This window comes from Molothrus ater, chromosome 21, assembly GCF_012460135.2.
Source record: "Molothrus ater isolate BHLD 08-10-18 breed brown headed cowbird chromosome 21, BPBGC_Mater_1.1, whole genome shotgun sequence".
NCBI classification, from domain to species: Eukaryota; Metazoa; Chordata; class Aves; order Passeriformes; family Icteridae; genus Molothrus; species Molothrus ater.
The window spans coordinates 3524232-3536369 of record NC_050498.2 but is presented as its reverse complement, the minus strand read 5'-3'; the positions used below and the strand labels follow the sequence as shown (position 1 = coordinate 3536369).

General features: G+C 48.2%; 2 protein-coding genes across 4 annotated transcripts in view; one reads left to right on the top strand and one right to left on the bottom strand.

The window, feature by feature from the left end:
- The window catches only part of CLIP2 (CAP-Gly domain containing linker protein 2), a 99111-nt gene extending 93947 nt beyond the window's left edge, over window positions 1-5164 (top strand). For all 3 annotated transcript variants that reach the window (XM_036394974.2, XM_036394975.2, XM_036394973.2), the window contains 2 exons: window positions 652-714; window positions 1220-5164. In XM_036394974.2, coding sequence (XP_036250867.1) covers window positions 652-714; window positions 1220-1231 — 75 coding nt within the window. In that variant the 3' untranslated portion in view covers window positions 1232-5164. The remainder of the gene's footprint in view (window positions 1-651; window positions 715-1219) is intronic.
- RFC2 (replication factor C subunit 2) overlaps window positions 1-12138 on the bottom strand; it is a 210729-nt gene that overhangs the window by 107449 nt on the left and 91142 nt on the right. The gene's annotated exons all lie outside the window — the stretch shown is intronic.

Below are 12138 nucleotides of genomic sequence, written 5' to 3'. Positions count from 1 at the left end.
CTTGAGCCTCTTGCTGAACTCCCCATCCTTTGGCAGGCATGCAAAAACTCTGATGGATGGAGAGCACAGAAAGTTCTCCTGTCTCAGAATGCAGATTTGTTCAGCTAATGCTGCTAAAATCAATAATGCTTTGAGGAAGGCAGCCAGCAGGTTGTGCCTGTGTGTGGCATTCCCATTCTCTGGAAAAATTCCTTCACCCAGGGTTTTTCTCCTGGGAAGCTGAGAAGCCTCAGAGAAAAGAAAAACAATTCTTATCTCATTTGCTTCTCCTGTGTTGTGCTCCTGTGGAATGTGTTTGGAGATTGTTTACCCACAGGTGATTGTTCCATTGCATTCTGCTGGGAGTTGTTTTCACTCTTTGGCCAATCAGGGCCAAGCTATGTCAGGACTCTGGAAAGAGTCACGAGTTTTCATTATTATCTTTTTAGCATTCTGTAATTCAGTATTCTTTAGTATAGTATAGTATTATTTAATATAATATAGTATAATAAAGTAATAAATTAGTCCTCCTCATAATTCTTCCCTCCTTTCCTTGTGTGGAGTGGGCAGCTAAGGAAGGACAGGGCAGTCTTGCCAGATTTCAGTGCTTGTAAGCAATACCACCAGGATCTGTGTCCCTCTTCAGTAAGTGTTGTCTGTTTTCCATTGCAGACTGTTGGAAATTCTGGGTCTGCTAATGGGATTCACCAGCAGGATAAATCCCACAAGCAAGAGGTAAGTTTTGAGCAGAATGTTATTTTAAACCATATCTGCTTTGTGTGGTTTCTTGCCTGCTGTGGTGGGGACAGCACTTGGCTGGGTGTAGTTCTGCCAGCACAGCTTGACTGTGTCATTCCCACAGCAAAAGCAAGAGGCTGTGCACAACTCCAAGAGTGGTGGGAACCTCACCAGAAACGCCTTGAAGCCATGGGCAAGGTGGTGGTGAGGGGCACACAGAGAGGGGCAGTGCAAAGGGAGCCTCCCCACAGCCTCCTGGGTCAGTGCTGTGTCACACTCGCCCTGGCAGCCCCTGCTGGAACCTGCTCAGCCTCAGCTCTCTGCTGTCCCCACTGCATGGGTGACATTGGTGGGACATGCTGTGCTGGCCTCCCACAGCAGACTTCATCTACCCATACTGGGCAGAGCAGTGGGCATTCTACTCCCCACCTCTTCCAAAAAAACCTCTGTGCTTCCCAAAAAACCTCTGTGCTTTTGCCTAACAAGTTCTGTTTTTTTCCAGGAGAAGCTCTGATAGAGAAGAGGTGGAAAGGATCATTTCACGCCAGTATCAGCTCCTCTGCACAGTCAGGAAAAACAACACCACATCTGGCTTTAGCACCTCCAAAAGACCACACACAGTATTTTCACTTTAAAGCAGGACAATGTTTATAATGTACTAAACTAACTGATGTAATCAGGACAATCCCAGAGTCCAGTTTTCCAAGACAGCCATTGTTCCAGGAGGGAGCAGAAGGACCTCTCTGGGTTTGGTTTCTTACTTGTATTGGTTTTGACTGTGGAATTTGTATTGTTTGAGCTGCCCTTGTCCCACCAGCTGACGTGGTTTGGATGACAGCTGCCCTGACCTGTGGCTCAGGTGTCAGTGGGACCCCACAGGAGCTGCAGAGGGATTTGCTGTGGTGTTCAAAGCATGTGCCCACAGGCTGCACCCTTCCCACGGGGTCTGTCCCTTCCCTCCCACACTCCCTGGTGTCCTGAGGACCTGCACAAGTGAGTGAGACCTGCTGGGCTGATGATGTGAGGTTTGGGGACGTGTTCCCCTCCTCCCTTTTGGAAGACATCACTGGTTTAGAGCAGAACATGCACTTAGTTCTTGTATTATAGCATGTGGTGGGAAATAATCCAGTTTCAGAGGGGTATTTATTTTGTTTCTTCTCCCCTGGCATTTGGGGAAGAAGCTGTGGTGGCTCTGAGTTGGGGTCAGGCACACCTTGGCCCTTTTTCCTGCAGTGGGATCTCTGAGCAGGCTGCTGGAGTCCTGTGCCAGAGCCATCTGTCCAGCTTGGTCCCCCTCTCTCCTGGGGGGTTCCTGGGCTCTGTTTTGAGCTCAGGACTCCACAGGTGCTGAATCCCAGCATTGCTGGCCTTGGAGCTCCATGCTGGGGGCACTCAGTGTGGGACAGTGTGAACAAAAGGTTCCCTCCTTGCCTGTGCAATTTAACAGCTCACTGTGATTGCCTGGTGCTTTCCAGAGCTGTCCTTGGCTCTCCAGTGTGATGCCCAGCCCCTGCTGCCCGAGATGGATGAGCTGGAGGTGCTGCTGTGAGCCTTTGATGGCTTCAGCAATCCTCTGTGCATGACCTGGGTGTGTTTGGAGCAGAGGCAATCCAAGAGCAGAGCCCACACAGCTCCTGTGTCTGTACCAGCAGAGGATCTTGTTCCCTCTTCCCAAGGCTTTACTCCAGCTTTGCACCACGGCTCCCAAGTGGTAATAGGGCAGAGGAAGGTGACAACATGCTCTCAAAGGTGTGAAAGAGCCCAGCTCAGGGTCACTCTTCAGCAGCACAGGGAGCAGTCACAGCAATATTTTTCCAGGCTTCTCCCAGTTAGTGCCACCTCCTCCAGCCTTCTGCTATGATGGGGCACCTGTGACAGGACAAGATGGGAGAGGAGATCTGAGCCAGACCCCCAGCAGGTGAACACGAGGGCACATCAGCTCTGTTGCTCTTTGCCCTGATTTCCCACCAAGTTGTGTCACTTCCTCTTTGTGGGTTGCCAGACTCCTGCTTCTTTGAAGGCTGGGCAGCCAGGGGCAGCCTGGGAAAGACTTGAGCTTCAGGACTGTGATTCTGCCATGAAGAGAATGACATTGAACACTTGACCCTTCTCACCTGATAGAGGATTGGTGATCTCCTGTCCTTCAGAGGAGGATGGGAGAGGAAGGGGAAGTAAAACAAGTCAGAAATCACAGCAGAAATCTGCTCATGGTAGCAGGAGGCAGAGCGTGGGATGGAACTGGCTGGAAAGAATTCATGTAGGATTCCATCCTGCCTTGTAGAAGTGTTTCTTCAGCTCTTACAAATCACCAGGAAGATTGCCACATCTCTGCCCAGCTCTGGGAGTTTCCCAAGGGATTGTAGGAGTGGTCTCCAAAACCCTTCTGGCTGAGTATTCATCATCTAAGTGATTTTGGAAAGTCCCAGAGGGAGTTTTTGTTTGTTACAGCCCTCATTAGTGAATACCTCACTGCTGATTTGAAGAATTTAGGGCTGATGTTCCCCAAATGCTCCTGTTGGCTGGATGGTCTCTGAAGTCATGTCTGCAGACCCTGTGGGCTTCCCTGGGCACCTGCAAGAGGGAGGCCCCATTCTGGTTTGTAATTTATTTTCCTGTTTGGGTCTTCCAGTGACTCGTGACCAGCTGCCTTCACCTGCAGCAGAGATATTTCTGCTTTCCACCTCCCTTTGGCTCTGCACAGAGTGGGATCCCCTGGGAGTCCCCATGGGGACCATATTTTTGGTTCTGTTGATCAGATCCAAAGTTGCCAGGCTGGAAGACTCTCTGGCTCCTGCCTCTTCCCAGGCACCATTCCCTGACCTGGGGCTTTTCCTGTTCAGCTCAGGAGACAATGCAGCACAGGAGCAGAGGGGTTCAGAGCAGGTTCAGAGCTAGTGCTGATGGCCTTCTCTGGCTGTAAATGACTCTGCTGCTCCCTGAGGATCAGCCAGGAGCTGTTGGCACTGCTTGGCTCTCTGTGCAGGCTCTGTGGTCACTGTGTGGCAGGGCTGAGGGTTGGAGCCTCTCTGGGGTGCAGGTCCATGGGAGCTGCTCCCAAACAGGACCATCCAAAATGCCAGCAGATATTTGTGTGCTCATGTGGGCTTCAGCTCAGCCCAGTGTAAGGAGGGATTGCACTCACTCACTTCCTCCCTGTCCAAAATCAGCACAGGCTTCCCCAGGGCACCAGCCTCTGGCTGCCTTCCTGAGGTGGTAAGAGACCACACTAGGGACAAACTTGGAAAGGACAAGGGGGAGATTCCCCATCCCCTCTATTTATTTGTAAGTTTAAGTGCTATTTTTACCTATGTGGTGGTGTATAAAGTGCTTCACAATCCTTGGTCCTGCTGGCTTTGGGAGACTTTGGGGCCCTGGAGCAGTGGTGATGTCCCCTTGTCCTGTTGTTGATCCGGGCTGGTTCCTGTTTGTGCCTTCACTCCCCCTTTGGCTTCAGCCTTGCTCTTACCTCGATCCCTGGGAGCTGCTAAGGGAGGGCTGTGCTTTCCCCAGCCTTTCTCCCAGCCTGAGAGTGCCATGCTGGTTTTCCAGCTGCAGGTGGGTCCTGAGCAGGGGTGCAGGGTGGGGAGCAGGGGGTGACACAGAGCTGGGCTCCGAGGGAAGGAGCAGCCCCACAGCCAGGGGCAGTGCCCTGACAGTCAGTGCTGCTGTTCTGCTGAGAGCTGAGCCCTTACCCACTGCAAAGCAGCCCTTGGGATGGAGACTACTTACTGTGGAGTGATTTCTTCTCTATTTCTCAAGACCAAAGGGGAAAAGAATGAGTCTTGCTTGGGAATGTCAGCTTATCCCTCCTGCAGCATCCAGAGAGCTGGAGCAAGGGCAGCACCGTGCTGGCACCCTGTGGAACGATGGCACCAAACTGCCTGGGTGTCACAGCTCTGCAATGGCAGGTGCCAAGCTGCCAGCCAAGGCCTTACAGCTCCTGCCTCCCCCCAGCCACCAGCAGCTCCTCTGACTTGCAGTAGAGATGCATAAGGGTTTCATTAAACAAAACAATGCAAATGGCACTGTAAAAGTCTTAATGAAAATTCCAATACTCTGTTATTCAGCAGCTTTAGCAGCTCAGCACTATCTGTAGGGAGTTATTAATACACTAAGATCCTATAGGCTTCCTGTAAGTTACCAGAAAAAAGATGATACTAGATGTATAAATGGATGATAACCTTTTACCCATACAGTATGTATTACAATTTTGTAGCTTAGTCATTTTTTGGCTATCAGATTTTGTTAGTATGATACAAAAAAAAAGACAAAAAAAATGTTTGACTGCTAATGTCTATTTTGTTATTTGATTCATTTTCTTCCTCTGTACAAAAGCTGTACAAATCTGTCTGTGTAACTCCTCCACATCTGTATTCATGTACCATCCCCCTTGTCCTGGCTTGCTGGTGTGGTGAGCTCCTACTGAACAATAAACTCTGTGGCTGAAGTTGGGCATCCTGGGGCTGCTGGGGCGTGTTCAGGGTGTTCTGCAGAGCACAAAGTGTCATGAGCTGGAAGGGGCTGGGGCCACAGGGCTGTGGCACTGATCCCTCTGCCCTGGGCCCCAGCAGTGACCTGGAGCCATCTGTGTTTGGGCTCTGCAGGTGCCTGGGAGGCTGCAGAGCTGTCCTGGGGAGGAGCTGAGCTGGTCACAGAGGTGTTTGCTCTTGTGCACCCCATGCCAGAGGTGGGGACAGGAAGCCCAGCACCATCTCCTGGCTGGGCAGCTCCTGCCATCGAGTGTCTCCCAAGCCTCTGAGTGGTTGTGCCATTTATTAATCCATGATTATTTTCTGTCTCCCCAGTCCCTCACTGACATTTCCACAGTGCCCTGAGGTGAGGAGTGTTGCAGGGTGCTGTGCCAGACCCACCTCCCTGCACCTCAGCATTGATCCATGTGTGTTTGAGCAGTGCCACCTTCATTTTGCACAGACTGATGGATCATCCTCAGTCCTTCCAGGTCATCCAGCACAGCCCTCCAGAGCACACGGAAATGGGGATGGCAGTGAATCAGTCCAGGAGGAGCTGCCACCCCTCAGCCCCTGCCTCTCTTGTCCCTTGTTCCCACCATGTCCACGGAGATGCTCTGAGCATCACAGAGTTCTGCTGTCCCCCTGAGGCAGGACTGGATGGATTTATGCCCGGGCTTGGTGGTTTTTTCATGGTACAACCTCTCAGCTGGGAATTTCCTTGACTGCCTGTGGCCTGTGCCCTGGCTCAGCACTGCCCATAAAGCAAGGGAACATCCATCTCTTCCTGCCACGTTCTCCTGCATCCAGGGGCTGTAGTGCCTTTATAGAAAAGTGCTTAAGATATAGGGAAAAGCTGGAATGATTTTCCCCTTGCTTCCTGGCTCCTGCTTTTCCCGGATATAAAATTCTCCTCTACCAAGATTGCCTGAAAGTTTTAAATTATTTTCAAGAGCAGCTGAGGTTTGCAGGTGCTGGTTTTTATTCCAGAGCAAAGCCCCAAGAAAATTACAGGTGCCTGATGACAACACCATGAAACCTGTCCATGCAGCCTTATCCCAGAGCTGTCACAGAGTCTGTGCAGATATCCCTGATATCACCTGATTTTTTTTTTTTTTTCAAGGTGGGTAAGGCCTTCTTGTGTCTCCAGCAGCTCCCTGACCCTGTGCAGTGCAGGGTCTTGGCACTGAAAGGGTTAAAAGTGCTGTGCCTAGGCAGACTGGGAAAAGCATAAAATACCTGGTAACCAATATAGGAGCTACCAAATTTTAGTCACAAGCTAGAGACCCAGGATGAAACATGGCAAGAAACAGGGAACAGAACTTGCAGAAATGAAGGGCAGAGCTTGCTGAAAGCAGTGAGAAAATCACTGAAACAGCCAAAAGGAGGCTGCACATGCCTGGAGGAGAGAGGTGGAAAGGGCACGGTGAGGAGGACGTCCAGCCTTCATCAGAAAGGACCATTGAGGAATGTCACAATACAACACAAAATGAATGATACTCACACACTGAGATGTCTAAAGTAAAAAAGGCACGTTTATTTCTGGACTTTGATATTTATAGAATTCCAAAAGTGACCATGGATTGGAGGATGAAATTGCCATCTCTCCAACCACACTGGTTAAACCAACAGTCTACAATACTTTCCTCCTCCAGAAAGGAATGCAAAACAATCATTATTTACATGAAAAGTGTGTGAGAAACACTGTCACTGACGTATTTTATGAAAATCCTCTCACTAGGATTTTTTTCCTGAGAAGCTGAGATGCCTCAGAAATGAAATGTAGACAATAACTATCTGATGGCTGTGGGATGTGGTCTGGAGATGGTTTATCAACAGGTGCATCTTTGATTGGTCTCACATGGATTGTTTTTACTTGATGACCAATCACAGCCAGCTGTGTCAGACTCTGGTCAGTCACAGGATTTTATTATTCATTCTTTTCTAGCTTTCTGATGTCTCCTTTCTCTTTCTTTAGTATAGTTTTAGTATATAATTTTCTTTTAATATAATATGTATCATAAAATAATAAATCAGCCTTCTGAAACATGGAGTCAAGATTCTCATCTCTTCCCTCATCCTGGGGACCCTCAAACACCATCACAAAAATACCATTACAAAAATGTAAACATCAGAAGGCTTAGAAGAACTTTAGAAGAACAGGGTGACAGAGGCAAACACGGAGCCTTCCTCAGTGCCCCACCCTGGTGCTCTGTGCCTGCTCTCTGTGTGTGCTGAGGATAATGAGGGTCCTTTTGAGCAGAGCTCTGGGGTTCCATGGCTCCACAGCACCACACCACGAGGTCACAATGCTCTGGCTGGGTGCCCAGTGCTCTGTGGTCTGTCCTGGCTGCCCTGGCAGCCCCAGGCAGAGGTGCCCGAGCCACCCCAGGCAGCTCAGGCTGGGAGCAGCGAGTGCCGAGGAGCCGGGGCTGGCGCTCGGGGCCATGTCGGGTGTGCACTACAAGTTCTCCTCCAAGCTGGGCTATGATGTGGTCACATTTCATGGCCACAGCATCTCCCTGGCCGACCTCAAGCGCCAGATCATGGCCCGTGAGAGGCTCAAGGTGGCCAACTGTGACCTGCAGATCCTCAAAGCTGAGACCAATGAAGGTGAGTGGGGCTCAGGCACCGGGGCCACCCAGGTGTCGCTGACGTATTTTATGAAAATCCTTTTGCCAGGATTTTTCTCCTGAGAAGCTGAGAGGCCTCAGAAATGAAATGTAAACAATTATTATCTGATTGCTTGGAATGTGGTTTGGAGGTTGCTTACCAACAGGTGCATCTTTGATTGGTCTCATGTGAATTGTTTCTACTTGATGGCCAATCACAGGTCCAGCTGTGTCTGGGACTCTGGTCAGTCACAAGATTTTATTATTCATTCCTTTTCTAGCCTTCTGATGAAATCCTTTCTCTCTATTCTTTAGTATAGTTTTAGTATATAATTTTATTTTAATATGATATAGATCATGAAGTAACAAATCAGCCTTCTGAAACATGGAGTCAAGATTCTCATCTCTTCCCTCACCCTGGGGGCCTTCAAACACCACCACACCCAGGGGCAGTGGCACAGATCAGCCACACAGTGCCACAGACTGTGGGAGCCCTGCTCTGCCCTGGGGACAAAAGCCAGGGTGGGAAACAACAGTGGTGCATATAAACTGACTTTTACAGCTCTAAAGGGATTCTGTGATGTGCCATCTAATTCCATGTCTATATCCATTCTTCCCAACTGACTCACACTTGTTCTGCATTTGTGCTGTTCTCAGAATACTCTGATGATGCACAGATCCCCAAGAACGTCTCAGTGATTGTGAAGAGGGTCCCAGCTCAAGCCACGTGAGTATCCATGAAGCTCTGGATTCCCTGGGAGGGATGTCAGGCTGTGAACTTCTTTTCTGGATATGAGTTTGCAGAGGCACTTGGACTGCATCTGGTCAAAGCTGCTGCTAATTTCCTTTTTCATGGGGTAGATTTTAATGAGTCTGCTCCAAAGCAGACTCACTCTGTTAGGTTTGTGGGGATGTAGGGTTCAAACTCCAACAACGGTAAATCCTATGGTGATTCTTGCTTTTGTTCTTGGGATGACTGGCCTGAGAATCAAGTCACAGATCCTGTTTCCTCTGCATGAGGAGATTACAGATTTTATGTGTTTGCTTTTTTTGGCTTTGTAGTAATGACAGGTACACACTGTAACAATTACATATTATTAGAAATAAACTTTTAATGTGTTCCCATCTGAGAAGAGTCTGGTTGTCAGTACTTGACTATTTCTTGCACTGGGGAAGGTGGGTTTGGGAACTCTGGGGTATCTGGCAGGTATCTTGCACCCAAAATCTGGGGCTTTTACACTATGTCTGTAGAAGAGAGACCAAGAATTCTGGAGGCCTCAGTGTTGTGCTTCTAAACATTTGGTTTGGGGTTTGGGGTTAATGCAAATATGGATGCTTCATGCTGGCCTGTCACAGCATCCTCCCCTTTGGGCTGGATGGCTCTCCCCTGGTGTTGTGGTGCTGCCCTGCAGTGGGAGGATGGATGCAGGCAGTGCTCAGATCCCATCAGCTCCTGTGTGTGATGACAATGGCTGTGCAGCTGCAGTGATGGCAGTTTCCCAGGCAGAGGAGCTTTCTGTCCCTCCAGCTGGAAACAAGGCAGAAATACCTGGCAGAGTGGCTGCTGTGTGGGAGGGATGAGGATCTGCTCTCACAGGGGTTGTGTGTCTGGTTCCTGAGCACCTGAATCAGACACAGATCTCTGAGTGCGTGGAATCTCAGCAAGTTTGCAAATGTAATAAATAGCTCACAAAATACTGTTGCATTTTCAAGATCACCTGAAAGGAAATTCTGCCAATTAAGACTCTTTTTTTTTTCCCCCACAGAGCTCCTAAATTGCACCAACCCCTAGGAAAGGCTTCCAGGTGACCTTTCTACCAGTATTTGTAGTCACTGTAGCATCTGTAAGGCACTGGGCACTTGGCCCTCTCGTGCTTAAGGATGGCAGAGATGTGAACACAGGGCTCTCACAGAGAAACACCACTCTGGAGATGGAGCTGCTGGCAGTTCTGGTATTGCTTTGGCAGAGGAGGGATCATTTTTCACTGTAAGAAACCTGCACTCCTGAGCATTGCCCATGTCACTGTTCTGGCTAAGAAACAACACTCCTGTGTAACTGGTGGCAATAGAAATGAGATTTTGGGGGCTTTCGTTGCATTGGAGGTACCAAGAGAGAAGAGTTTATGAAGACAAATAAACTCCCACATTCACTCAACTATGAGAACATAATGGTTTGAGGTTCAGGTGTTCTTGTCGGTTTTCACTGCTTGATGCTGGGTCCAAATGCTTCATTTTAAGTTCTGATCACCTCTGTTTCTTCTGCCAGGAACCAAAATGAGCCAGTGAGGGGAACATCCAAGGCAGTACGTAAAACCCCAGCCTCACACTTCTTCCTACACTCTGCACTTTATGCTGAACAGTGCAGCCTTGCATTAATTTTCTGGAGATTGAACATGAATATGGTTTAATTATTTTGTGAACAGATTTCTGACTCTTCTGCCCCTCTTTCTCTGGCCCAGCTCATTAAGGTATAGAGATATTGTTTGTCAAATACTTGAAAAAAATTAATTTGCTTAGTCTTTTTAAACCTTATACTGTGATCTACAGCTGGATAATTGTGATAATGTGATCAAAACTGTATTTTTAATAACTTAGGGTGTTTATTTTAAGTTTAAAATGCATGTATGTTGTGATGCTATCCCAGAAAGAGAAGTTCCCAGGTTGGGAAGAGGAAAGGAGAGCACCTTATCAGCCCCAACATAATCTTGCAGCATTACTCCTTTTCAAGAGCCAAAGCAGCAGCACTTCAGCATCTGTTTCCCAATTTGTATCATCAGTTTTGCACTGGAAACTAACAGTTTGTGTTGTACAAATGTGTACAGAAGAATTGAACTGGCTGTAAGTTATGGACATTTCAGGGAGGTTTGCAGCAGCCAAAACAAACATTTCTGGAACAAGAACACTTGTGAGGCTTGAGTTTTGAATTTTTGGCCATGACAGCTATAGATCTATTCTTTGGTTGCTGCACTTGTTCATAAATTGGGGTCTGGGGACAGTGGATAACACAATCTCCTTTGTTTGACTGCAGACAGTGTAAATGATTTTGGCATCATCATTACTTTGTAAAAAGTGCCATATTTGAATCTGGGTCCATTCCTAGGTGGGGTTTGGTTGTGTTTTGTAAACCATTTGGGTTCAAACACATTGGTGAAGTGTCTGCAAATTTTTCTGTAAATGTTGATGGAAATTATTCCAGAGAGGTGGCTCTGGATCATGTCCCTGTACAAAAACACCGTGTCAATGAAACACCCATTTATTAAATCTCTGAAATGGTTGCTTTTGTGAAGGAGTATCTGTGAAAGCAAAACCTCCAGAGGCTGATCTCTCCTAGGCTGCATGGAGGCTGTTGTCTTTGGCTGTGGAGGCTCAAATGTGTTCTTCATGTGTATGTCCAACCCTCCCCTGTCACACAGACCCCAAATCTGGCTGAGGCCAATGCTGCAGAGGAGGACAAGATCAAAGCCATGATGATCCAGTCCTGCTGTTACTATGAGCCCCTCAAGTAAGTGTTGGTAAGGTCAGAGCTGGTCTTGGAAGAACATGGAATAATCACATTTATCTCTGACAAGGGATCTGTTCTGACAAGGGACACACATTCCTACCTTCCTCTTTTTTTACCCCCAAAAACTTGCAGTGACCTGAAGCCACCCTTGGGTCCTGTTCCATCATCATCTACCAGCCCTGTTCCCAGGCTTAAAAGGAGCTCAGGAATTCCCATGAGTTTTATGGTGGAGGTGAAGGACCCCAACACAAAGGGAGCAATGCTTACTCCCAGTGGGAAATATGCCATCCCAATTATTAATTTGTAAGTATGGATTTAATTGCACTGACCAAAAGTGACCAAGAGAAGCCATGGGGAAATGTCTGAGTGGCAAAGCCACCACTCTGGCCACCACCTGTCCTTTGGGGCAGGGAGTGTTGCCTCTGTAGCTGATCCATCCCAGAGGTCACCCCAAAACCCCAGATTCTGTAAGCAAGGAAATAACAACTGCAGGTCAAGAACAGGACAAGTCCCCTATCCTGAAGCAGCACTGCAGAGTCTCTAAAATCCACCCATAGCTCTGGAAGTTCATTGGGCACAGAAGAGTGGAGAGAGATGGACCCTCCTGGATGTTTTGCACTCACACAGTAGCTGCTCTTCTGCCCTGGCAGCAGGAACTTCTCCATGGCACCAAGTTCTTCCATGGGCAGCAGTGTTATGGCAGCAGCTGAGAGATGCTTTCACATGAGCATATGGAGAGGAAAGAAAACACATAAACCAAATTTCAGAGGAAAACAAGTGGGGAGAGGAACTGTTTTGAATTAACTTCATCATGTTCTTCTTTCACCCATACAGAAGA